Genomic DNA, 25,799 nt, shown 5'->3' on the forward strand with positions numbered 1-25,799 from the left:
GTTTTATATGAAGCTATTTGTAGGTTTAGCTTTAAATACATGTTGCTCCTTAGGCTGAAGAGGAATTTTATAATGCTGAAGTTGCTCTGGACAGGGATCCTAAAGGTCCCAAGGACTCCCTTGTCCTGGGGGAAATATTGAAAGGAACAGGCTGGAACCACTCAGAGATTACACAGCATTTCGCTGTTACTCAGCCGAGTCAGCTTAAGTAGGCCTGTCTTTTCACTTCAAATCCTATGAATCCTTATGCAGGAAACACACAACTCAGGTGTATTTTGTACCATTAATATAATTTACTAATTACAAACCTGAATGCAGTACATAATTGTGCTGTGGTACATACATTTTCTTGGCAGAATATTTGTCATTCTTTGGGAAAAAAGCATGTAATAAAATACTTTATGTATATAGAAAATATTTTAAATGTAAAATTCACTTCCTGGTCCTTATAATTGTAAAATTCTTTGTTCCCATATCACAAATTGAGTCTACTGCAAAAACTGTTTTATAAATTACAGTACATTCACAAGTCACTTTTGTGGCAAGTCAGTAATATTAAAACACCAAACCAAAACCCAAGGGGTCCTCTCTTCATGCCAGTCCAGCATCTTTGGCCATACTGTAGAAAATACCCTTTGCTGCTATAAGGTTTGCAGGTTTGTCAAATTCAGCTATGGTCCCATTGTCTAGAACAAGAACCCTGTAAAAAACAAAAGATGATGTGGGGGGAGTGATGTGCCAGAAAATTCCTCACAAGGAATGTGGTACCTGTTTGTGTCACAAAGCAAACTTCTCTAATCTTTGCCTTGCTTTTGTTTTCCTCAATTATTTTCACATGTTAAAACACAACAGATGATAAACATTCTCCCTGAGCTGCTGCTTGACTAAAAAAATTACAGGACAGTCACTGTCTCCCAGGGGCAAGAAGAGGGAAAAACAGCATCTGGAACTGAAACTATAGTCCCAGAAAGCCAAGGAGATAAAAGCTCATGAAGAATACGAATATATTTTCAAGTAATTAAAATGCATGCTGTTAGTGAAGAAGTTACAACAGCTGCTGGTTTAACAAGGTTCCATAAGCTTCCAGACAGTCTCAGGAGCGTCCCTGGGCAGTGTCCCCTGCACAGCTCTGGTTTCTGAATATAGAACCTGTTTCCTATGCCAACAGAGGCAAAGTCAGAGCTGGAAATTCTGGGATGATATAGCACATCATTGCTTACACACTGCCCAACAAGAGAATGAGTGTTCATGTCTAGAGACAAATCAGACCCCTCCAAGTGCTGCTTCACATCCCCAGCAAACCCACGAGCCCACCATGCACTACTCAGAGATTTTACCTGGTGTAATCCATGATTGTGTTCAGCCTGTGTGCAATGGTCAGCACCGTGCAGTCCACAAACTGTGTCCGAATGGTCATCTGGATGAGGTCGTCTGTCTCAAGGTCAATGGCGGCCGTAGCTTCATCCAAGATCAGGATCCTGGTTTTGCGCAGGAGAGCTCTGGCCAAGCACACGAGCTGCCTCTGGCCAACACTGCAAGCACAGACAGCCTTTCACTGTCCCCAGCTCTCCACTGCTCATAGCCACTTGTGCTCAGCAGGTCATTCATAGTGTTACCCAAAAACCCCTGAAATATTTTGCAAGCTGTCTGTTCTGTCAGCCCCACAGCTCACACATGCAGGCTGCAGCATGCCTACACTAACAGTGATAGGATCACTTACTGCCTGGCCCTGTGCTGGCAGAGCCACCAAATGTGCCTTTATCACCGTGACAAAAGCCAGTGCAGCTAATGACAACATTTCTGCCGAAGCTTTCAGAGACACTCACAGTTCTGATTACACTGAGTATATGCAAACTTCGGAAAAAGAAAATAAAAAGGAAAAGAAAATGTTATGAGGCTGCAAGTCCTTTCTACCATAAAAAATAAAATATATACATATATCTGAGCAACCCAGACTTCCTCTCCTGCCACAAACATAGCCCAGACTCAGTCTCTGAGTGTCTGCAGCATGAGGAAGGAGCCGAACATTCATCACAGGCAATCTGGTGACACCACAGCCTCAGAAGCCGAAGAAGCATATCAAAACATGGCATTTTATCATCCTCAGTCATGTCTTCATGGGCCTTTCAAATAGTAATAGAAAATAAACATTGCTTAAGTGTCAGGCAGAGAACTCTTACCCAGCACAGCAGTAATGTTATCATGGCATTTCCCTTCCTACCAAAATGTGTTTAAGGGGCTGCCTGTCCCTAATATCCTGCCATCCTAAAACTTCTTTCTGACAAGATGGGATTTGGGTTTGGGAGTAGAATCAGATCATTTGCGGCAGAGGCAGAAGAGGAGGCAAATGTTTGAACGTTGGTGGCTTTCTTGGAACAGAAACAGGTGGCCAAATCATTTCAGATATGACAGACCAATGTCAGCCTGTGCTCAGGTGTCACCCACTGTCACAGCTGAATGACAGCTCAGTGTATGTTCTAGTCAAGGCATTCCTTACCTAAGATTCTCTCCACCCTCTGAGCACTCATAGTCCAGCATGGATGGCTGACTACTGACGAACCTCTTCAAATGAGACAGTTCAAGTGCTTTCCATATTTCTTCATCTGAATACTTATTAAATGGATCCAGGTTCATCCTCAGTGTTCCAGAAAAGAGAACAGGATCCTGGATATAAAACCAATTTTCATTAGACAAGTGCTTTAGTTGTTTTAAGTACAGATACTATGGGCTGCTGCTTTGAGGCATCCATTGCATTGCAAATAGGCTACCTCCCAATCCCATCCTCTCTGAAAATACTTTACATTATACAGTTCAAACTCAACCTTCAGATCTAGAGATGGTTTATCCTAAATCCTTTTTTATGACCCAGCTTATAAGGTGGCAGGATGGGACCAGTTAAAGTATAAATAGTTTGTTTTTCTGAAACAATTTTCTGAGTGTAACAAAACATTTTCCTCTTTGGATAAACCATTATTTATGGTTTGTTAAGCTGCTAGAAAACAGTCCTTCATTGTGACACACAGAAACAGTACCTGAGGAATAATTGTTAGCCTTGATCGAAGGTCATGGAGACCAATTTCTGAAATTTTCACGCCATCAATTTTAATTTCCCCTTTTACAGCTTCCAGGATCCTAAAGAGGCAGAGTGTCATGGAGGACTTCCCTGCACCAGTTCTGCCAACAATTCCAATCTACGACAAATTTCAGGTTTAACAACAAAGCACATAGTTAAGAAGAAAACAACACCCAAAAAAAAAAAATCCCAAACAAGCCCCTAAGATTCTTCTAAGAGGTTTGACTGAAGATCTGAATCTAAGAAAGAATGTCCCATCCTTCCCTACAAACCCTGGGTACACTGTGATGTACTTATTGCCATTCCTGTAATTGGAATGATATTCCATATAAATATCACATGTCATGAATATAATGAATGACACAGGCCTAGAGCCATCCTACCTAACTTCGGGTGATTTGGGACACCCATGGTGGTCCAGTCACTCAAGGACAAGACATAAAGGCTCTCTAAGGGCAATTCCTACTTCATGGTAAGTATGTGTATTTCCATGCCAGAAGGATGCTGTCATCCTGTCTGCTCAGAATAAAGGCAATTCTATTTTTTAGCATCAGCCTGTTCAGGAAAGGACTTTCCCATGCTAATTATTCTGTCTCCAGAAGGCAAACCTCAGAACTTTCCATCAAAGCATGAAGAAATGAATCTCCCAGAATAAAGGCAATTTCCTTACTAAGGAAGTAAAGAATGTAATTTCCTTCCATGCCAAAAATTTCACAGGGGAAGTCAAAGAGAAGAAAAAGCTGGAATTCCTTCTCCCATCTGCACTGCTTCAGAAAAGCATTCTTGTCACTGAATTTTTGTCACTTGCATTGGTGCCTCCTACATGGCATATGGGAGCTTGTTGCCAAATGAACTGGAAAGTCCAGAAAGTCTCATGCAATTCACTCTACTGTTTTCCAGCCAGGAGGATGCTAGCACATGGACAGCACAGGTGTCACTGCTGCCTCCTGCACGGGCATCAGTGTTCCTCTAGACCCTCTCCTCTACTCCACAGTTGTAACTGGAGGCCCAGACCAGAGTTCTAGCAGACATTCAGCTGGTAACTCACCTTTTCCCCACCACGCACTTGGAGGTTTAGATCCTTCAGCACCAGATCTAGGCCCTTCCTGTACCTCACTGAATAATTCACAAACTCCAGGTCTCCCTTGGATGGCCAGTTTTCTGGGGGACTCTTGCCCTCAATGATCCAGGGAGCCTGAGGAAAACAGAAGTCAGAAATGCCTCACATAGGTTTGAGAAAAAATAATTCAAGCTCAGATAAAAGCATTTAATCTGATAAATGAAATCTCCATGATCAAATAAATTTATAATAATGGGGAAAAAACATGGGGTCCTAAGTATATACCCATTTGTCTTTGTTGTAAAGTTAACAGGAAAAAACTCTGAGCACAGAGGGATGAATCCTCAAGGGATATGAATATTTTCCCATCAATTTTAACAGAACAGTGCCAGTTTTCTGCCAGCTCAAGCTATGGTTTATAACACATATCACACATCTTGTCTAGCTACCTTTTTTGTTCCAGGTTAAATACTTGATCTCCAGAACCATTTACTACAGCTCTCCTCCATTTCTTAATTCTTAGTGTGCACATAGGACTAACAAACCAGTGTGTCCAGAGAGCAGCTTTCCTGGCACAGCTCCATCTGCCAGCTTTAGAAGTCTTTGGCAGCAAAGGCAGGTGATTGGATGATTTCCTGGATTAGCAGTACAGTGCTCCTAGAGATGTTTTCTCATGGGAGGTGAGGACTGATTAAGTTGATTAAATACAAGTACTATTGAAAACATGTGTAAGACCTGATAATTGTACTGCAGCTCTGCTCATGAGCAGGACCATGGCATCAGTCTATCAGGTGAGACTGCATCAAACACCTCAAACACAGAAGGACCAATATTCTGATGTGAAACTCATCTCCTGTGCTATAGCCACTCACAGCAGCAGAAAATGAGATGCTAAGCACAGGCTGCATGAAAGCAATAATAATTTGGAGAACTGATAGAATAAATTACAATTCAGAGCATGACATTTGTTCAGGTTAAATGATAACTCTCAGAGCAGGAAAGAGCCTCAAGAAAGACCACGTAAATGTGTGCATTAAAATTTTATCTTGTTTCTGAGCATGCTGGACTCGTGGTAGCTGACCTCTGTTTCAGTTTCTGAATACTCTTTTATTCTTTCCACAGCCACAATATTGGTTTCAAGCTCAGAAGTCATCCGGACCATCCAATTCAGAGACAAGGTCACCTTGGGGAAAACAAGGAACAAAATATCACCCACAGAGGAATAACACATATAAAAAAATCACACAACAAAAACAAAGCTTCAAAACAAACAACCCCCCAACAAAACCAAACAACTCCCCCAAAAACAACAACTCCCCCAAAACAAACAAAACCCCAGCACGAACAAAACACCAAAACCCCCCCCAAAAAGCCATAGAAAAACCTAACTCCAAAAACCCCCAAACAACAGCAGACAATGATATTAAGACATGGATTCACATTAATGCTGCAAATGAGATAATTACCTTTGCATTAAAGTTAATACAGTTACTGGGACAAGAAATATACAGATTATTAAGTGCTTACAGGAAGAAGATTATGATGATGCTTCTTGCTGATTTAACACTCGCCCCTCTCAAAAAGAGTCAGAAGGAAGTCATTCCCCAAATCATGTGTTTCACTGGAAAACTGCTAACAGCAACTTTGCACACTCAGGGTGTCTAAAATGCTTCTGGCAAGAGTGAGGCCACTAAATCTGCTACAGTCTCCACAGCCTGGGTCACTACAGTTTGCCTTGTCTGATTATAAATCCTACTGATCTGCCTGTAATTACCTGGACACACCAATGTGCAACACAGCAGGATTGATGGACAACACATTAAGCCATGCTGCTCAAATGGTCTGTTCTTGATGTTCTGGCACTTCCTGGATCTCCCACACGCCGCCCCTGAGGGTACTGGGGTGCAGCACAGCCTTGATGCTACCAAAATGCCCTGAGATACTCCTTCATGTGAGCTTGCTAATGATTTCAGCATCCAGTGTGAATCTCTGTTTTCCAAATATCCTACTACTCATTTTAGTTATTTCCTTATTAACTCCAGCTTTAGCAAGCACTTAGATTATTGCTAATATATCCACATAGTCTACAAAAATGTACACCCCCCCAATAAAGCTGAAACATGTACCTGTAATGCATAGGACACTGACAGTCCCACCAGGCCAGCATTCAGGCTGCTCCTACCAATCACAGCAAAAAGGGCAGCAAAAAGGACAATGCAGTTTCCCACAAATTCAACTCGGATGCCCAGCCACCTGGGAAGAATGCAGGGGTAAGCAGTGTGGGAAAAGATTGCCTGGGACCAATTTTGCAAACAGGGTTATCTAAGTGGAAACAAGAAATTATGTCTTACCTGTTTGACACTATGCCAGGATAATAACTCTTCTGATTTTCATCTACCTTCAGATCACTGATGTCCACGAAGGCTTTCACTCTCCTGTAGGCTCTGATGACACTGGCCCCTGACACAGTCTCTGAGAAGTGGGAGTAGATAGGGGATCTGCTCACAGACTCCAGGCGCTTCAGCTGGCGGGAGGTTGCGACATAGAATCGCTGCCATTTTTCACAAAAAAATTGCAAGGTTCATGAAATACTTTCACTTTTATAATTCACAGTGAAGAATTTCTTAGGTTAAGTATTTAAAGGAGATTGCTACTAATGAACTTCAACCCTCTAAAATATTGTCCAAAATTAAGAAGAGTATCAAGAAAGTTACCTTTACATCATTCCAGAAGAGTATTGGGTAATAGCAATTTCTATAGACTGAAAGTTTAATTTATCTATGTCTCTTTAAATTTAGTTAATATAATCTAGTAGAATTAATCCATTTGTAGGAGCCTCATTTTCCAAGAAAACAAATTGTGCATTTGCACCTCCATTATCAGGTCTCTATTTACAGTCCGTAAAATAAGCTTGCTTATGGCTCAGAAATTGATGATTTTTATTTTCAACATTTTAATTCCTCACTACCTTGAAAACTTATCAGTATGTCAAATATATCCACACTTTAATATATTGACATGCACTGCAGTGCTGGCTCTGCAGTAAGCTTACTTTTTATTACTTAAAAGCTAAAAAAGTTTATGTCTATCTATTTTATGGCCACATCTTGCAGGACAATTCTTTTTCTGAAAAAAGTAAATAATGTTTTGTTAATATAAGCACATAGCTACTTCAGGTATTTTCATTTTACCCCCAAATCAATGTTGTTTTTGTTAAAAAGAAAAGGAATTGAATAATTGCAATAGTCATCACACATTTTTCCAGTTACCTGAACAAAGAAGTAGAGAATTGCCAGTGGGACTATAACCACGGCGAAGAGCGGAGTGCTCGCTATGATAACAATCATGGTGGACAAGGAGGTGAAAAATGTCCCCAGGAACATGAGGATGGTTGGCGGGATGACCTCATCAATGACATAGATGTCCTTGGAGAAACGGTTGATGATGCGCCCAGTCGGGGTGGTGTCATAGAACGACTGTGGGGTGTGGAATTTGTTCTCCAGCAGTGCAGCATGAAGGGTCCGGGCAGCATTGATGCCCCCCATGGCCAGGGTGAAGGAGCAGATCAGCACTATGAGCCCTGGCAGGTGAGGAGCAGATGTGTTATCCCATGATATCCACGATTCACATCTTCCCTGACCCTTGGCAGTTCCTGTTGTGCTCCAAGCTTGTTATACTTCACTTTATTCCCTGCCCACCCTCTCTTCCTGTGCACATCAGCATTGCACCCACTGCTGCCTAAGGCACAGGAACACTCACAGGATTCACCATCCTCTCTATAGAAAACAGACACACAACCATCTTCCTGCTGTTTTCCACAATCTTCCATGATGTCCTAATGCTACAACTTCATGCCAACCCTTCATCCCCTTCTGCACTGAAGTTTTCATGTTTTCTTTCCAACTTGCCTCTCTCAAGCTTCCACATCACTTGTTCAACCCAACACCCCCCCCCCCCCCCCCCCCCACTCCGCCAAGGGCTTCACAACAAAATTAAAAGTGTTGGGCTGAGCTTAGACTGTGTAGCTCCAAGTTACATGAGCTCCCTTGCTTAGGATAGGAGCTGTGGGGCAATTTTCATAGAATCATAGAAACACAGAATGGTTTGGGTTGGAAGGGGCCTTTAAGATCACCCAGTTCCACCCTCAGCACCACTATCCCAGGCTGCTCAGAGCTCCATCCAACCTGTCCTTGGATACTTCCAGGGATGGGGCAGCCACAGCTTCTCTGGGTACCCTGTGCCAGGGTCTCACCTCCAGCACAGTAAATAATTTTTTCCCAATATGTAATCTAAACTTACCATCCTTTTGGACCACTAGCAACTTGTGTCACAGCTTTCTGACCTAATCCCTCATTGCAAAACATTGGGGCATGATGATTTTACCTGCCCTCACCTTGCAAGAGGCCCAGGGCAGCGTAGACCGCAATTCTCATGGCTGTGTTGTGCTGAGTCCCATTTACTACCGGTTCGTTGGTCCAGTTACTGAGCCACACATTGGCCCCAATGGCAGCAGCATTTTGACAGCAATACAGGAAACAGATCACCAAAGAAATGACAGGGCTGACAGCCTTCATGTACTGCCAGAACACCGTTAGCTTCACCTGCAAAATCACATACTAAAGCTGATTTGAACAACCCACACAAAAAGGAGTTTAGAGAGAATTACGACATAGAAAAATTCCTGGTGAGAGGAACTGCTGACAAAACTTTAACACACTCTGACACTAGCCTAACTCAAAACTGCCCAAACTCCTAAACACCGCAGAGAAAGCTTCATCTGTCTGAGCTCCATGTCAGGATGATGGCTTTCAAAACAAGTCAGAAACCTCTCTGAAATACTCTTCTCCTCCATGTTCAGGATCGGTATTTCATTACTTTTGTGGGGTTTTAGTTTTTAAGACTATGCCAGAGGGGGAAGAAAAAAAAATGGAAAGAAAGAAGGCAGATCAAATAGCAGCAAAAGATGGGTAATAAGAATAGGAGCCAAGATTTTCAGGAAGTAGAAGCAACTTGGCAGGAGTATCGTACTCAAGACAACTTTAAATGGCCTATTTAAGGAAAAGTGTTGAACATGCCTCCACCCTGTGTCTTCACAGCAATTTAAATGAGGTACTAAATGCTAATGCAATCTAACAAGGACATAAATAGATGATGTTTATGGCAAGAAGTAAAGGTGCCGTCTCTAAGGTAGTGCAAAAAGACAGAGAAGCAAAAAGAGACAGAGACTCAGGACAAAACTCACTGCTTAGAAAAAAGTGTAAGAAGGAATAATTAAAAGAACAAGTGTTGTTGATTAGTGACTTTGAAGGCTAAAATAATCCACAGAAAAAGCAGGTCTGTGCCATGGACCATGTACATCAGACTAAACAGGACACACTGAGCCTTCTGAAGGGGAGGGAAGGGGCTTTTTTTAAATCAAACATCCCTGCTCCTCTCCCATCTGCTGCTCCTTTCTGTTCTTTTCTTTGACTTTTGTGTTTCCATCTTCTCTTTTTTCTTGTTCCCATTTCTCTCCCTGGCCCTACTCAGGAGGAATACAGCCCCTTTGTACCTACAAGCACAAAGTGCTCTGTACTTGGGTTGGTAAGCATTTAGTCAGAACAGCCTCACCGGCACCCAGAGGCAGCTGGTTCATGTAACCCAGTGCTGCAGCTGGACTCAGCAGCAGCCAAACAGTTTAAAAACCAACAGTGCTGGAAGCTCTGCGAGACAAAGGCAGAGGTGATGGAATGCAGGGCTCTGCAGTATTGGGTGACTGTGGAGGGCTACCTAGGTGCCAAAAATCTCTGCCAAAATCCCTAATCTGAATGATCAGTGGCCACCAAATTATTGCCTAAAGCCTGCAATTGTGATTTATACACATATTTAACAGAACTGGATCTAATGTTAAAATAAGGGGGATTTTTTTTTTAAACGGAAAAAAAAAGGTAGAAAAGGGGAGGGGGGACTCAAACCATACCGTGCCTGTTTCAGTGGTTTCGGCCTGAGTAAGTTTCTCATTAGCACTTTTTCTTGGAAGAGGAGGCTCTGCTGGCTTCTTCTCACAGACTCTTCGTTTCGTTGACATTTTGTTGGGACAGTCTCCTCCCTCAGAAGACACTACACTAAGTTGCCTAGTTAAAACAAAAGAGTCATTAGGAGAAAAAGGGCATATTGTGGCAGTGCTAAGGCAAGGCTGGGATGTAGTGAATTGGATTTATTCCCAGCTCTTCCACTAGGTTCCCATGCCAGCCTCACACAGCTGTGGGTGCTTCTTCCACCTCTCTGCATGTTCAAGGATGCTAAGAAAGGCTGTGGCACAGCCGGAGCTCTTTAGGAAAGGCCTTTAGAGGCTGCATGGCAAGGCAGACATTTCAAACTAAACCCTGAGCTTCTCCGTTTTCGTATCAGCAGTAGCTGGACAGCACCAATGGGTATGAATATAAAAACCTTCAAAGATTTCCAAGGCTCCCAATGGAAAGGTGCAATGCAATGAGTTTATTTTTTACACATCTGGCAGCAGTTCACCATTGTGTGGGTAAATATACACAGTGGTGTTACCTGAGAACCAGAAAGCTGCTTTTAGAAATTCAATCCAGACTGAAAAGAATACTGAAGGAATAAGTGTTTGATCTTGTGTGTTCACACTTATTTTTAAAAGGATACTAAACCAATTTATTCATGAGAGGAAACTGAAGCCCAGATGGAGAAGCAGAATGTGATTGACATCTGAAAGATGTTTTTTATCCCAGACACAGACTAGAAAAGCAAGGATCTCGTGTTTACCTAAGAAATTGTTTGCGGACCTCGTTTGTCACGGGCTCGTTATCCGCCAGGTCTGTGTGGATGCTCAGGGTATCTTCAGCCAGCAGCACTTCTTCCTCCTCCAGCACTGCAAGACAAGATCACACCTCAATTTTCTGTCACAGGAAAGCACAGAGAAAGGTGGCTATACAAAGGAAGAGCCATAAAAAACAAACCCCCCCCCAGGAAAATCATACTGCATAAGCTCCCTCCTAGCTTTGTGTATATCCCTTCTGTGCATCACTTCTAACAAAATTGCAAAGATCATGTGAGGCAGGTTGGCTGCCAAATGCATTTATATCACATCCCTTTAACCCACCAGAATGCCAGGCTATTGCCTGTGTTAAGAGTTGGTTCTAGCTAAATTCACTTATTGGGCACATTCTAGGCATGAGCTTGGGCTGGGGGAGTCACATCAAGAGTCCTGCAAGCCTCTGCTGAGGCTGGAAGGTGCCATGCATGCTCCTCTGCCAGGCTGGAGAGCAGCAGTGCTGTATTAACAGAGCATGGGAATACCATCACACAGGGGAAACATGCACCAGAATGCTTTTATCTTGTGTCATTTTGTCAGAATCAAACCAAGCTGAAAAGCAACCCAAGATTAAAATTTCATTTGGACTTTGCTATATGAAAAATACCCCAATCACAGATAAAGATAAAACACACCTGGGTAGCCCCCAGACTCTGGGTAGCCCCTTTCATAGCAAGACCTGTTTATTCTTGGCTATTGTGTCTTCTTGCTGAGCTTGACCTTTCTAATTCCCAAATTTAAAAATAAATTCCCAAGTTTAAAATAATTTCTAAGACAAGAATTGCTTTCTTCTAGGACAAACCACATGAAATTTTGAAAGAAATTTGTGAAAAGTTTGCTCGGTAATACAGACCTGGCCACAGACAATAATTTTCACGGTAGTACAAAAAGGCAAATGCCATGAAGAACCAAGGGACACTTTACAGAGAAAATATGTGTAATCTTGTTGACAGAAGAAGACATGTTTTAAGAAAAAATTATACTGTACTTGTTGGTTCATCCTCTTCAATGTCTTCATCCAGTGCATAATTCCGGAGGAATTCTGCAAAGGCCTTGTTTTGTTTCAGAAGCTCTTGGTAAGATCCCATTTCAGAGATTTTGCCATCTACCAGGACAAATATATGGTCTACCTGAGGTAGGAAGCTAATGCCGTGGGTTACCAGGATTCGGGTCTGGATAGGGAAAAGGAAAAAAAAAACACATATCCTTCATTTGCACTGTGGAGACTGACAGTACTCAGCAAGCCAAATACATTTTTGGGACAGGAAATGAATTATTGTGTCAAGGTGAAATGCCCAGTGAAATAACACCGTCCACATTAGGCAAATCAGTTTGGCATAATGTACATGAACTCCCTTTGCTCCTACTGCTGACAAAAACAGAGAGGAAAGTAAACACACTGAATTATCATTCCCTCCTTCCCTTATCATAATTTTCTTTGCAGCCCTTCCCTTTTGAGGTTCAAGATGATCTGACAAGATGGCAGCAGGAGTGGAAGGTGCAGCAAAGCCACTGCAGTTTGGGCTGTTGTTGGCAAAGTCCTCTGTAACATCCGTATTTGGTGCAGCTTCCTGGCTGTGCTGCCTCCAAGAAAAAACAATTAACACCACCACCAGCCTGTGCATGTTCCAGCACATGCCTTGTTTTTTGAAGATCTCATAGAGGAGAGATTTTAAAAGACAGGGCAGGTTTCTGCCTGTACACGTTCTGACCAGACCACAGCGTTCCTGGACATGTGTGAGCAGTGTTTTGCCACAGCCTGGGCTGTGAGGAAAGGAACCCACGTTGCCAGCTACACACAGAATTCTAGGAAGGAGCTGTCACTCAGGCCTGGGTGGTGAAACAGCTTCCGTGTTCCTGAGTTTGTGTGCATTTTTAAGAGAATCTAAACCCCAGCTTACTTTTCCCTTCAGGACCCCATCCGGGCCAATGACTTTGTCAAAGATGTGCTTGGCCACGTGCGAGTCCACGGCGGACAGGGGATCGTCCAGCAGGAAAATATCTGAGCTGCTGTACACGGCACGGGCCAGGCTCACACGCTGCCGCTGCCCCCCTGACAGGTTGATGCCCTGGAGGGAGACAGGAGAGAACAAAACGTGTCACACAAAAGCTCTGACTTCTCATGGTTCTCACCCAGCCCAGTTCTCAGCTAAACTGAAACATGAAACACTGAAGAGAATAACCCATCCAGAGACAGGCACAGAATGCCTCTAGATCTGCCTGTTCACTGCCAAACTTTCACTCACCCAGCAAACTGGAGATGCAGTAAGTATCTTTTTAATAAGCTCCTAAAAGGAGCTGTTAAAACACCTAACTATAAAAAGCAAAACTGTCAACCAGGATGTAAAATGCAAATTTCAAAGCAGGGCTGTGTCACCTGGAACATCTTCCACATATTTCCTTTTACACACAAATTCCCATCTCCACACCATTTCATGTAATCTAGCTCAAACACAGTAGCCTACAAAAAAAGAATATCTGTGTTGGTAAACACAAATGTAAATGTTTCTCATTAAAATGTGTTAAGAGATGATCTGTTTTGTTTTGTTTTTTTTTTTTTCACTTGAAGCACAACCATCTGTTCCCTCCCTTTTTATCCCTACAGGAAAAGGAAGCAGGGAAATCCCTTTAGTGATTCTGGACAGATGCACCTTTACAATTCATGACAAATAGAGGGCACTCTGATCTTCCAGGGCTGGATGTGTAATTCTGCACCACAGTACACACACAAGCCTGAAGTCAAGAAAACGTTCAAGTCAAGTGCCTTCTGGACAACTGCCCTGCATGTTTTGGTGTTGATTGTAGCAGGGATGCCATCGTGAAGATCAAATCAAATGAAGTGCTGGCTTTACAGTATTCTCTCCTTAGCTAGAGAAGGAATCACCAGGCAGGTCTGACTTGAAAAAAAAAAAATCTACCTAAAAAAAATTACCTTCTCTCCTATCTCAGTTTGATCTCCTCCTGGCAGCACTTCTAGATCAGTTTTTAAAGCACAGGCCTCCAGGGCATCTTGGTATTTTTCCTCATTAGGAGCTTGGCCAAACAAAATGTTATCTTTCAGTGTGGCATTCTGGATCCAGGCTTGTTGAGGCACATAAGCAATAGAACCCTAGATAAAGGAGAGAGAAAATCTCTGACTCATAACAAACAGGAATTCATGCTCTGAGTAAGATCTTCAGCATGTATATGGTTCCTATACATTCACATTATATGTATATATGTGCTAACTGCTCATGTATCATTGATCAAATCAGGAAAGTAACTTCATATAAAAGTGGGCAAAACTCAAACATGCAGACAAGCTGTCAGAGGAGCCACTAGAATTCCCTTTGGAGCCTGAGGTCCATTCTAAGCAAAGGCAGGCATAAGCAGCACATTTCTCTACCACCATAAAATGGCTTCATAAAAAAAAAAACCAACCTTCACAGCCACTTCTCCTTCCAGCTTTTCCATCTCACCAAGGAGAGCAGACACCAGAGAAGACTTCCCACAGCCAACATGGCCAACAATGGCAACCAAAGAACCACTGGGGATCAATATATTTATACTGTGGAGGAAATAGGCTGGAAATTAATTGAACGTTAGTTTACTAAAGACATGGGTCTTTAAACTAGGGCTGAAATACACAGTGACAGCCTGACTGGATATAATAAGCAAAGCTTGGTCACTGGTTTTCTCCTCCCTTTCTAGCATACAATCAACTATAACCAGAATGTGAGGAGCAAATGAAAACCCAGCATAATTTATCTTCCTGGTTGCTTAAGCAGTTGGATTGTTAACAAGCCTTCTAAGACTCACTGCTGTATTGTATCAATCCATCAGCAAGTCAAATTGAGTTAATAAGTATTTTAAAAACAGACAATCTTCCAGAAGTATTTTGGGGTTTGATTTTAAAACCAAAAGCAAATGTACAAAAGTAGTGAGTGAATACGTCCCATATAAAAAATGTTCAAGCCACTTCAGAATTGTATTTCCTGTGCTGGTAAATAGGATTCACAATGACACAAGAAAAACAAGACTTCCCTAATTAAAATCCTTTACTGTTTTTCCCACTGTGTTCTTAAAAGTACTACTTTAGGCCCTGAAGGTGAACTGATACAAAAATGACTGACAAAGAGACACAGTCTCTTCGCTGCCAAAGTGCTTTTCACTAGTGAAATCAAGCCAAACTTCTATTTACATATATCCTGATGCATAACAGAAGGTATATATGCTTCCAAGCAAATTGTGTTTCTGTTCATTCAAGTAGGCAAATGTGCAAAACATTCACCCCCACAGTCTGAAGATGGCCTTTCCACTGCCACAGAGATGAATCTGCCACAAACCTCTTCAAGGAACAGACCACTGCTGGCACACCTAGGTCCAAACACAGACATCTCAACTGTCCTCAAAATCCATCAGATCAATTTGATTTATACAATGCTTCAGTTAAAAAATGCCTATTTAAGGAATTTATGGACCCTGTCTTTCAATAGGTAACTACTTTATGCTGGTTGCTGTGGAGTTAAAGCCTTACAGCCCTGTTCTATAAAGCTTAAAGACCATGAGGCATGAGCTCCATGTTTTAAAGGTGAAGAGATGCTGACATGTGATGCATAGGTTTTACCAGACACCTTTCAAACAGGCCTCCCAAGAGACAGGGACCAGGTAGATATTGTATTGCAACTGCACAAAGAAATCTTACTTTTTCAGCGTTGGCTTAAGCTCCTTTCCCCAGCTGAACGTTGCATTTCTTACACTGATGGCATTTCCTGTGTGGCAAAAACACAACAACAAGAGGGGCAGGAAATGTGTTACTCACAACAGCACAACTGAGAACAGGCTGACAGAGGGATCTTTATTTACACACACTGCACTTCCCTTTTCTGCTGGCATGGGAAGCACAGACTCATGCACACGAGAAGCACAGGCTTCTTCAGAGTGAAAGTAACTGACTATCGCTTCAGCTATAGACTGTGACCTGGCAGAACCAGGGAGCTGAAAAGATGCCCTGCTTCACCCTGCCTTGGTGGAGCTGCTCCCAACATGTGCTGTTCAGCATCACCACAACTTTACCTCAGAAACTCTTTTCAAATCAGTAGGAGATCACTGCATGCTGTTTACTTTGATTTATCAGGTAACTTTGACACTGTGCAGCTTTTTGCTTGCCACACCTGGCTTGCTCAACTGTTTGGGGCTACTTCTGCTTTGAACAGAAGTAATCAAAACTGTTCACAAAGTTGTTGAGCATTTGTGCAGTGTGAAAGGTTTGAACAAGTGTTGTCCATAGCCAGCAGATGCACTCCATATTCAATGCTGTTAGCAGCCGGTACATTGCAGATGCAAACTCAGGCCCAACCAGCTCAGAAATATGGCCAGAAACTTTTTTGATTTCCACACAGCCTGAACACCAAACACTTTTCAGAGCAGCAGCTTCTTCCCTTTTTTTAAACCCAAGATTACCATTGTTATTTTCTTTTTGGCTTTTTTCATAGCTCAACCAGTCCAAGAGAGGTAAGTCTGCTGCATTTGCATAGTTTAGAAAAATATCAACATCTTTACCTGGTGCAATCACTTTTCTTTCCACACAATTTGGGTTAAGTTCATCATGACTCAGGAACTGCTGAATTCTCTTTAGGGAAACACTTGTCTAGGAAAAGAATGTGGCATTATTTCATCATTCTTTTAATGAGGACTTAATGCTCTTAGTACTGAAAAAGAAAGCATGCACAATGCCTTGAGCTTCCCCCCCATGGGCTTCCTGAACAGTGAGTCATTCTTCCCCTGCAATGAGTCTTATGCTGAGATTCAAGTTTTTAACTGTGAAATTTCTCACATCAAGCTGAGTTTATCTGAGCAAAGCAAAATTCACAGAGGCTCACTCAGAAGATGTCAGGCTTTCCAATGCAGGACAGCAGGAAAGGATATTAAAAGGAAAAGCAGCTAACAGGCAGATGCAAGGGATCTCTGCATTCCAGAAATCAAGGATATGTTCTTTCAGTTCAAATTTTTCAGAACAACCTGTGCTCCAGGCCCTCCTTACCTGTGCAATGTTGCTAATGACTTGTGGAAGCATATTCAGGGGAAACTTCAAGATATTGAACAAGGACAGGGAGACAAAAGCCTTTTCTGCATCCAGGATGTTCTTCTCATCCACAGAGACATACACAGCAAATGTTGTCAGTGCTACCTGAAAGCCAAAAAGGGAGTTTACTGTGAGATGTCTGGTATATTCTGACATTTTAAAAGTACTCAATCCTGATCAGCATCTGGGAAATAAAAGTACCAACCACAAAACTGGGAAAATTCCTTGTTTCTGACCTTTTCAACATGCTTTAAAAATGTCAAGTTCTATGGACAAGTAGGTACAGAAAAAGGGCACACAAAATAAAAGACCTGTCAGGTTTCTAGTGGCTACATTCAGTTGAACTAAGAGTTTCAAGAGGTGAACTACAGGACTTGGGTAAATGAAAAGGAAAAGCTGTTATCAGGTTGTGGTTTCTTCCAGCTCCACCCAAGCAAATTTTCCCATTGTAAACGGCAGGCTAAGCAAACGAGATTCACTAATCAGTAGAGAAGGAAGTGAAATCCAAGTTATTTGCTGGCTTGCTGTATGACAGGGGCCTTCCACTGTAGAAGGATCATCCTGTGCAGCAAACTCACAATGAGCAGGAACAGAAATGTGCACTGAAGGAAGTGCAATGACTTTAAGGAACTACGAAAGGGGCAGAACCTCCAGGCTGATCAGATCATTCCTGCAGGGCTGGGCCTTAGATCTCGAGAAAAGTTGGCTGGGAATGGTTTTGACCATGGACTTATCTGAATGGTTTTATTCACCAAAACCCTTTCTGCAAAAGGGATCACAGTCCAGTGAAGTAGAAAATAGAGGAAAAGACAAAATTGAGGAAAATGCATTTCAGAGTTGGTAACATTATCATTTGGGCTTCAGTTTTCACATTAAATCTTTTTTGAGCTGTAGAATAATTTAACAACTCCCTCTCTCACTAAAACAAGCAGAGCACTGGAACACGAAGGTAGAAATGACAGCTAAAGACAGACATTGTCCTGACTGACTCAATTAAAATTTCTTTTGCTATTTTGCTATTCACAGATCTCTCTGAGGTTTCAAATTCTAGTTTTAATTTGTCATGGGAAATACTTTGAAGTGGTTGGAAATTCTCCTGTGACAGCTATTCCTAGCTTTCACTGGCAGGCTTTATCACAAAATACTTTAATACTGATTAACAAAAGGGCTCTCGAGAACAGGGAACTCTGTATCAAAGCATGTGAATAATTTCTTCAAAAACTTTACATTTTATTTCTATGTACATTAGCAAGTAGAAAGCCTCAGGCTTATCCTTCAAGGGTACACTTGTACAGCTTAGAGAGTCATGCGAATTTAATTTACCAGGAAGGGTGCGCTGATCCAGGCAAAGGTGGACAAAGAGTTGAGATAGGCAGATTTTTTCAAAACTTTCAGCTCATTCTTCCGTATCTCCAGGACCTTTTCTGAAAAGGATGGTTCCCAAGCATACAGCTTCAGTACCTTGATGCCACCCAGGATCTCGTTCATTAATTTAATGCGTGAGTCTTTGTATCGCATTTGTTCCACCTGGGTTATTGGTAAACACAGGAGACACAGTCACAGCCAGGACTACAGGAGAGTTTTCAACATATGTCTCACAGCTGTGGTGGCCCTCAGGCTATTTCTGAAGAGGATGCAAAAGGTAATTACAGAAAGCCAGACTGTTATCAGCTTATTGTGCAAGTTAAAATCTACCTCCAGAGACATGAGAAATCAAAGGAAATGCCTGGAAAGAAGAGTAGAAAAAGCTTTCCACTCATTGTAACTCTTAAGAGATACATTTTTAAACCATCTTAAAGAAAGATTCAGCCACTTCACAAAAATACTACCCTATCATTTCCTTTGATTTCATCAGATTTTTTTCTTCCTTGTTTGCATATTTTATTTCTTATCACTTAAAAATTGTGGCTACATCTAGAGGTTTTTTCCCTATGCATTAAAATACAGTGTTTCATTCAGTTATTAAAATAAAAACATCCCTGGTCAAATTTATAGACAAAATTCACACACATATGCACAGCAAGTTATGCATCTCATAATGGGCAAGGGACAAAAGGAATGTTACTACTAACATGCCAGCATCCAAGAGATTTAAAAAGCCTGTATGTCTCTTTAAGGCATATAATAATATCACTCTGTTACTAAGGTTGTGCTTAAAAGTCCTAATTTATATCCAACTATTACCTTTTTTTACACCAACAGATTGACTTTTAATTTCTTTTTTTATCTTCCAAACAGTCTGATAGGCTGCATAGCACAAGCCAATTATTAGATTTTTTTCTAGCACAAAGCCAGAGGGCACTGTTATATTGATATTTTTTCAGCTTTCCCTGACTAGAGAGAACTAAGACTACAAAGAAAGGAATAAAGGATCATTTCCCCTTAATATAATAAATGAAATTTAGCCCAGCTAAGTAGCAGTGAACATCAACACTGGTTTTTAGCATAAAATTCAAACTGTCAGGTTTTAGTTGCCACCTCTGAAAACATTAATTTGCAGCTTAAAGAACAGCATTTATTTGCCTTTCTCTAGATACTCCCAGAGGAAGATACCAGGTGAAGGGATATGGAGACAAAGAAACCTCTTGCTAATCCCAAAAGCTTCTTGCTCCAGCAGTATGAAGAAGCCATTGGCTCAATGATAGAAGGCTTTTTTCCCTTAAATTGCATTCAATTCACTATGGAAAAAGTATCTAAAATGATACAGTTATTAAGTATATCAAGTACATCCTTACTCATAAGTAAATTGTTGCAAATGGCATCTTATTAACAACCCTAGATGTCTTCATTTCTCATAGCACAGCTGTCAACTCATGTAACATTACCTTCTCTGCTGCTACCTTACCTGGAATGCTCTGGTTTTTATTGCTATTGCAGAGTTAAATGGGATAAGTAAGACCATCACAGCAACTCCAGCCAGCACAGAAGGCCCTAAAGTCTTGATTTAAAAAGAAAGAGTAAGTTGCTGCACCCAAGTGTTCTCTACCATCAGCACTAAAACAACAGTAAGGGATAGAAACAGAAATCAATGTTGACAAGTTGAACTTATCCCAGTGAAGTGTTGTGATTCCACAGAGCAACTGTGAAGAGGAGACAGAAAAAAAAGGGACCACTTTGAATGATAATGATGATGATGATAATGATAATAATGATAACTACTATTATTGTTGTTGTTGTATCGGTGATAGGAATTATTCTCTGGATTTTTCTCTGACCAAGGGAACTGTAATTATGGAATTAACCCAGTACCCTCAGTGTGAGTACAAGCATACAGACTGCTGGCGACCAGAGCTCAGCTTCCAGCAGAGTAGTAACTCAGAGCTGCTGCAATTCAATGGCTTTTGAGTTGAAATCAATATGGTTAAGTTGGTGCTACTGTTTTATGCAGTAAAAGACATTAATTGCACAGAAATAAGTCTGAAAGCCAGTGCTCCAACTGAACCTGAAATAAACCTGAAACAATGTCACAATGTAGCAAATGAAAAATTATGGTTTTTCCAGATGAAATTTGTCTCACATTGACTTGCACAAAACTTCTTTATGTAGCAGGATATAATCTCTACACATGATATTTCCTGTGTCCAGGTTTTTGTTTGGTTTGGTCTCTAAACCACTTCCCTCAAGCTCTCATTTGTATCAACTACTAGGAACAAGAGTCCAAGACTGAGCCAATCAAACTGGAGTAAGGACAGGGGAAAGACAAAGGAAACATTCTGTTTCAAATGCCTATCTGGCCTATCAGCTGAACAAAATAATTAAGACATTAAGTGAGGGTGTACAGCACCCTCTTACTACAGGACAGAACCAACTTGAAGTTGGTAAAAAACACAGTGGCAGGTCAAAGTGACAAAAGAAAAAAAAAAAGGAAAAAGAAAAAGCTTGTACATTATTTAAATGAATTGTGAATAAAATTGTGACAAAGTCTGTACCTGCCAGAGGAAATACAAAGCTAGAAATATCTGGAGTGGTGCAGACCACAACATGTTCAGGAAAGTCATCAGGTCCATGAAACGTTGGGCATCCACTGACATCAGGTTGACAATTTCTCCAACAGTAGATGAGCGCTTTGCTGAGTTTGTGATCACTAAGGACTGCCAAGGGAGAGAGCGTCAATGCATTCACAATCTTGATACACATGGAGAACAAATCCTCAATTATTAGCAAAATGACACTGTCCAAGAATGTGCTTCTCCAAAAATAAAATAATTCACCTACATCCATTCCCGATCCCCAAGGAACAAGAGCTCATGAAATGGTTTTGCTTATGAGCATCTCCAGCTCAAGCAGCGCATAGCAATCTGAAGAAAACCTCATTGGGTCTGATCCACTCATAGCATAAACATGTTCTTCTCCTAGATCCCTCTTCCAAACTGTGGAATGGTTTGGGTGGAAAGGAAATTTAAAGTTCCAACCCCTCTTCAATGGGCAGGGACAACTTCCACTATCCCAGGTTGCTCCAAGCCCCATCCAACCTGGCCTTAGACACTTACAGGAATGGGGCAGCCACAGATCCTCTAGGCACCCTGTGCCAGGGCCTCCCCACCCTCACATGGAACAATTTCTTCCTTACATCTAATCTAAGTCTCCTTCCTGCATTTAAAGTGAACCAGTATTGGTATGCCTAGGAACCTACCAGAACACCCATATTACACTACTGCTCACTGGAAAATTCTGTAAAGTATTAAAGAGGTACTCCTAAAAACTCACCAAACCTCCAATCTTTTATTTTCCAGGAGACTACTCCTCTCCAACATGCCTAACCTTCCCTAAATATGTGAGAACTGAGCACATTTGCCTGGCTGGTGTTCCAGCCCACAAAATGCTTCCAGCCTTACCTTTCGGTATATCACCCCAGTGATCCCAGTCCTTAGCCTCATCCCAGTAACAAAGCAGTACTGGAAGTGCTGGTGAAGGATGAGCGTCTGCAGCACAGCACAGATAAACATCAGAGCTGCAATCAAAAATCCCCACCAGGCTGGGGCATCTTTGTTCTTAATGAAGCTGATTAATACACTGTTTGTCAGCAGAGTAGGGAAGGAAAAGGAAAAAGAAACAAAAATTTAAAAACCATGCATCAAATTTAATGGGACATAACACAGCTTCTCCCAACTACAGCATCCTGCCACATCCTCTCCCTAACCACAAAAAGCAAACAGCTCTCCAGGACATTTGCTGAGTTATGATTTCAGTCGAACAACATTGCAAAGAACCAACAGCAAAACCTGCAGCTCTGCCAGAGACAAAGTTCATTTGTAAATGAGCCTGAAAACAAAATATGAAGAGAAACTCTTGGTTTCCCCTGAGATTCATGGTTTAAACTCAAAGCACACTGTCTGAGCTCTGTTAGGCAGGCCCCCAGGGCAAGAGGTGAATGATAGGACAGAGTAAGGCAGTGCAGCAGGGCAGGCAAAACCAGCTTCATACCCAAATCTTCTTCAAGCAGCCTGAGTGCTTCTGCCTGGGGTGCTTTCCCACAAAAAAACCAAAAAGCTTAATTAAAAGACATCCTTCTGGATGGATGCATAAAGAGTCCTTCACTCCTACTTTTTTTTGGTGAAATGTTACCATTAAGATGGCTATAGCAGCTTTTATTGATAAGTCCTTTTTATTCCTCACAGCTGCTCTCATCGCCAGAGCTGCACACTGACACAGCAAACAAGCTGAGTGACACATGGCAATGTCCTTTGCTCTCAAAAATAACATTAGTGATTTACCCTACTGACCAGAATACTGAACTGTCAAAATATAGGAGAAAAAGAGATTTGGCTCCATGGTTCAAACAATCAGCAGGAGAAAAATGGACCAGGAAACTACAAATCAGGCAACCAAAGCTTTGTAGTAGAAGCATGAGGTTGCTACATCTTTCTTCTTCCAGTTCAGAGAAATCTTATTTCTGCACTGTTCCATTCATTTATGCTTCAAAAAGGAACAACTTCAGGAAAACCTCTTCCAGGTCGTCCCAGGGATTCATCAATCTTTTTAGAGACATGAAACTCTTACATGCAGTCTTCCAGACAGCCATGGCTTTTTCATCTTCCCTTACCATCAGAAGGGCATTTTCCCAGACTGCAGGAATTTAGACTTGAGAAGAAATTCACCATAATATGCCTTGAGATATCACTGAAACGTAGTCAGGAATTCATGCAAATTTGAGAAATTCCCAGAATAGGTTACACTTATTATGTTCTCAGGAGGCAGCCAGCAGCCTCCTCTTCAGCAGGGGCTCTGGGAGAAGACAGACTGTCAGCTATTAAATGTCACCACACTTGGTCAGACCCTCTTTTTAGCAAATTTCTGGGTATATCACAAACCAGCCACAGAACAACATGATCTCAGAACACAGGTTATTTTTAAGAGGTACTCAAATAGGAGCAGAACCTTCTCTTCTCCCTTTCCCTACATCCACCTGTGACCTCCATCCAAATTCCGTTCCTCTCTCATGCATTAAGAGGACTATGCATTTTTCTATTAATAATTGTTAGGTAGAAATGCTGGTAATTCCACTATTGCTTTTTTTCCTAGCTAATGATTATCTGGCAAATTCCTCACTTTAAGAAAAATACTAATAAAGAAAAAAATGTGGGGATTGTGCAAATTTCTTTATGGATCAGGCTGAGCAATTGGCCCCCCTGGAGATGAGAGGTACAGGTGTTCCTCATATAAAGAGAATTTGAGGACAGACCACTTCTCTCATGACCTCTTCCTCTGTTTGTTTTTTTTTTAATAGAACCATAATTTTCTTTCACATGGAAATTCATTGCAACTGTGCCTCTCACATTCTCATTGCTGAACATAACTAAGAGCACATAAACTCATCTAAACCTTTCCCAGATGACAGCAGCGTGGCCAGAGCACCACATACTGGAGCATCACACTACATCTGCACATCAAGTCACACCACAGCTGCAACCATCATCCACACATGAGGATATCAGATATTCAGAGACCACTGGATCCAGCCAGCAGTGCTTCACTTTGATTTCACAGCTAATCCTTTAGAAATAGGGAGAAATTGATTTGGACTGAATCACAGAGCAACAGGTAATTTGTAAGTCAAAGCTACCCACCGCGATGGGAGATTTACAAATGGAGCATTTCAGTGAAGCTTGCCCAATTTACAGCTGAGTCCACAACAAAGAACTCAAGTCTCATGGCATTGCAGGGGGAAGGTAAGGGAGCATACATATGTGGCACTGTGAGGGAAACTAACTCTTTATTTCAAAAACAAATGCCCTGTGCCAAAGCCCAGCATCCATAGGCACCACACATAGAAACTACTCACAGAGTAAACTGACCTTAATAGCTGAGGGTTGACGAAAGAGAGTAGGTCTTGTATCAACTTGAAAAAGGAGCCAATTAAGAAGTAGGGCCCGAAGGTCCTCAACAAAGCTTTGAGAAAGGAAGGTTTCCTATTGTGCTTTTTGTCTCTGATCAGGACTTCTGCTTCCTCTGGGCTGCCACCAGCATGATTCTGCACATGGTTCAATTTCCTCATGTGTGACACATCCTCTTTTCTAGGGAAACAAAACAAATGACAGGAGACAATTGACAATGAGAATGGCACTGTCCTGTGTGAACAGCACTGTGGGAACACCCCAAATTCTGCACCCTCCTCTGCTCTGCTATTGACCAAGAGCAAGACTTCCAACACCATCAAGGTGTGCCCAGGATCAGCCACTCTCCTGCAACTGAGTCTTGTTTTATTTTCTTTTTTTTTTCTGCAGTACTTAGGGGGTGCAATCCACAGGCCACAAAATCAATCACCATGAGATGAGAATGTGGCCCAAAGGAGGAGGAGAGGAAGGCTGGACTTCCTTAGAGGACAGAACTGACTTTGGATCTCCAATTTCTCATATAGGAATCCTCCAAGAAGTGCTATGGACATCCCACACAAGGCACCCTCACCTACCCCTTCTGAGCCTGTGCTCATTGTTCAATCAGTAGTTGTGCTAAACCTGTACCCTTATTGATCACACAGCTGCTTCCAGAGAAGCAGAATGGATCCCCCTGGGGAGACAAGCATTGCAGCAGACACAGCACTCTCAAAATACAAAGTTTTGCATTTCTGGAAACTTGAAGTTGAGTTGAAACCACAGCACCTTCAAAGCTGGGCCATCCGCAAGATCTGGACCACAGCTGTTCAGATTCTTCCAGGAGAGAAACCTTGGGTTTAGGTACCTAAATTTTACTCAGTTGACAATAAAGGCATTTAAACCCTGTTTATCTGCAAACATTTTGTTAACCATTGGATTCAATAATCGTAGGGTTTTTTTCCAACCTTAATGATTCCAGGATTCTAGGATTCCTTTTGTACTTTTTGCCTGTCTCCCGCTGCCAAATAAGCTAACAAAAGTGACTCTTCTTTTAGACTGACTGATGAAAAATGGGCCCAAAAAGCCACTTTGGGGTTTAGTTGCCTAACTTCTGCTGCCCATCAACAAAGGGTATGCTCTGGGAAATTATTTCCTCCATGAATTGCTCTCAAACATCAGCCTGGCAACTCTTCTACCAGAAAATATCAAATTGCTGTTGTTTCCTAGGGGCTATGGGACTAGCAAAAAAATTTCCTGAATGTCAGACAGGCACGTTAAGTCCAGGTGGAACAGGGAGAAGGAAATTAATCTGGGGCACATAAGCTCTACAAGAAAAAACAGATGGAAAAGACACCCTAGAAACAGTGAATATTTACCACAAGGCATTTGGAAAATAACTTGTAAGTACTACCAAGTGAGGTTGAATTTATGATTTTTCATAAAGACTGTGCAGATTTTTTGGAGCTGGCTAGCTG

At 41.7% G+C, this 25,799-nt stretch overlaps 1 protein-coding gene across 5 annotated transcripts in view; it reads right to left on the reverse strand.

Annotated features, from left to right (window-relative positions):
• Window positions 1–467: 467 nt before the first annotated feature.
• ABCC3 (ATP binding cassette subfamily C member 3) overlaps window positions 468–25,799 on the reverse strand; it is a 47,510-nt gene continuing 22,178 nt past the window's right edge. For all 5 annotated transcript variants that reach the window (XM_038157257.1, XM_038157260.1, XM_038157259.1 and 2 more), the window contains 24 exons: window positions 24,307–24,525; window positions 21,847–22,024; window positions 20,941–21,102; window positions 19,857–19,949; window positions 18,335–18,538; window positions 16,970–17,116; window positions 16,489–16,576; window positions 15,632–15,698; window positions 14,368–14,494; window positions 13,880–14,056; window positions 12,849–13,016; window positions 11,936–12,119; window positions 10,899–11,004; window positions 10,093–10,246; window positions 8,527–8,734; window positions 7,403–7,713; window positions 6,485–6,684; window positions 6,260–6,386; window positions 5,215–5,316; window positions 4,122–4,268; window positions 3,033–3,191; window positions 2,498–2,664; window positions 1,338–1,532; window positions 468–700 (listed from right to left, as the gene is read on the reverse strand). In XM_038157257.1, the coding sequence (XP_038013185.1) occupies window positions 592–700; window positions 1,338–1,532; window positions 2,498–2,664; window positions 3,033–3,191; window positions 4,122–4,268; window positions 5,215–5,316; window positions 6,260–6,386; window positions 6,485–6,684; window positions 7,403–7,713; window positions 8,527–8,734; window positions 10,093–10,246; window positions 10,899–11,004; window positions 11,936–12,119; window positions 12,849–13,016; window positions 13,880–14,056; window positions 14,368–14,494; window positions 15,632–15,698; window positions 16,489–16,576; window positions 16,970–17,116; window positions 18,335–18,538; window positions 19,857–19,949; window positions 20,941–21,102; window positions 21,847–22,024; window positions 24,307–24,525 (3,799 nt within the window). In that variant the 3' untranslated portion in view covers window positions 468–591. The remainder of the gene's footprint in view (window positions 701–1,337; window positions 1,533–2,497; window positions 2,665–3,032; window positions 3,192–4,121; window positions 4,269–5,214; window positions 5,317–6,259; window positions 6,387–6,484; window positions 6,685–7,402; window positions 7,714–8,526; window positions 8,735–10,092; window positions 10,247–10,898; window positions 11,005–11,935; window positions 12,120–12,848; window positions 13,017–13,879; window positions 14,057–14,367; window positions 14,495–15,631; window positions 15,699–16,488; window positions 16,577–16,969; window positions 17,117–18,334; window positions 18,539–19,856; window positions 19,950–20,940; window positions 21,103–21,846; window positions 22,025–24,306; window positions 24,526–25,799) is intronic.

The sequence above is a fragment of the Motacilla alba genome, chromosome 18, assembly GCF_015832195.1.
Source record: "Motacilla alba alba isolate MOTALB_02 chromosome 18, Motacilla_alba_V1.0_pri, whole genome shotgun sequence".
Taxonomy (NCBI): domain Eukaryota; kingdom Metazoa; phylum Chordata; class Aves; order Passeriformes; family Motacillidae; genus Motacilla; species Motacilla alba.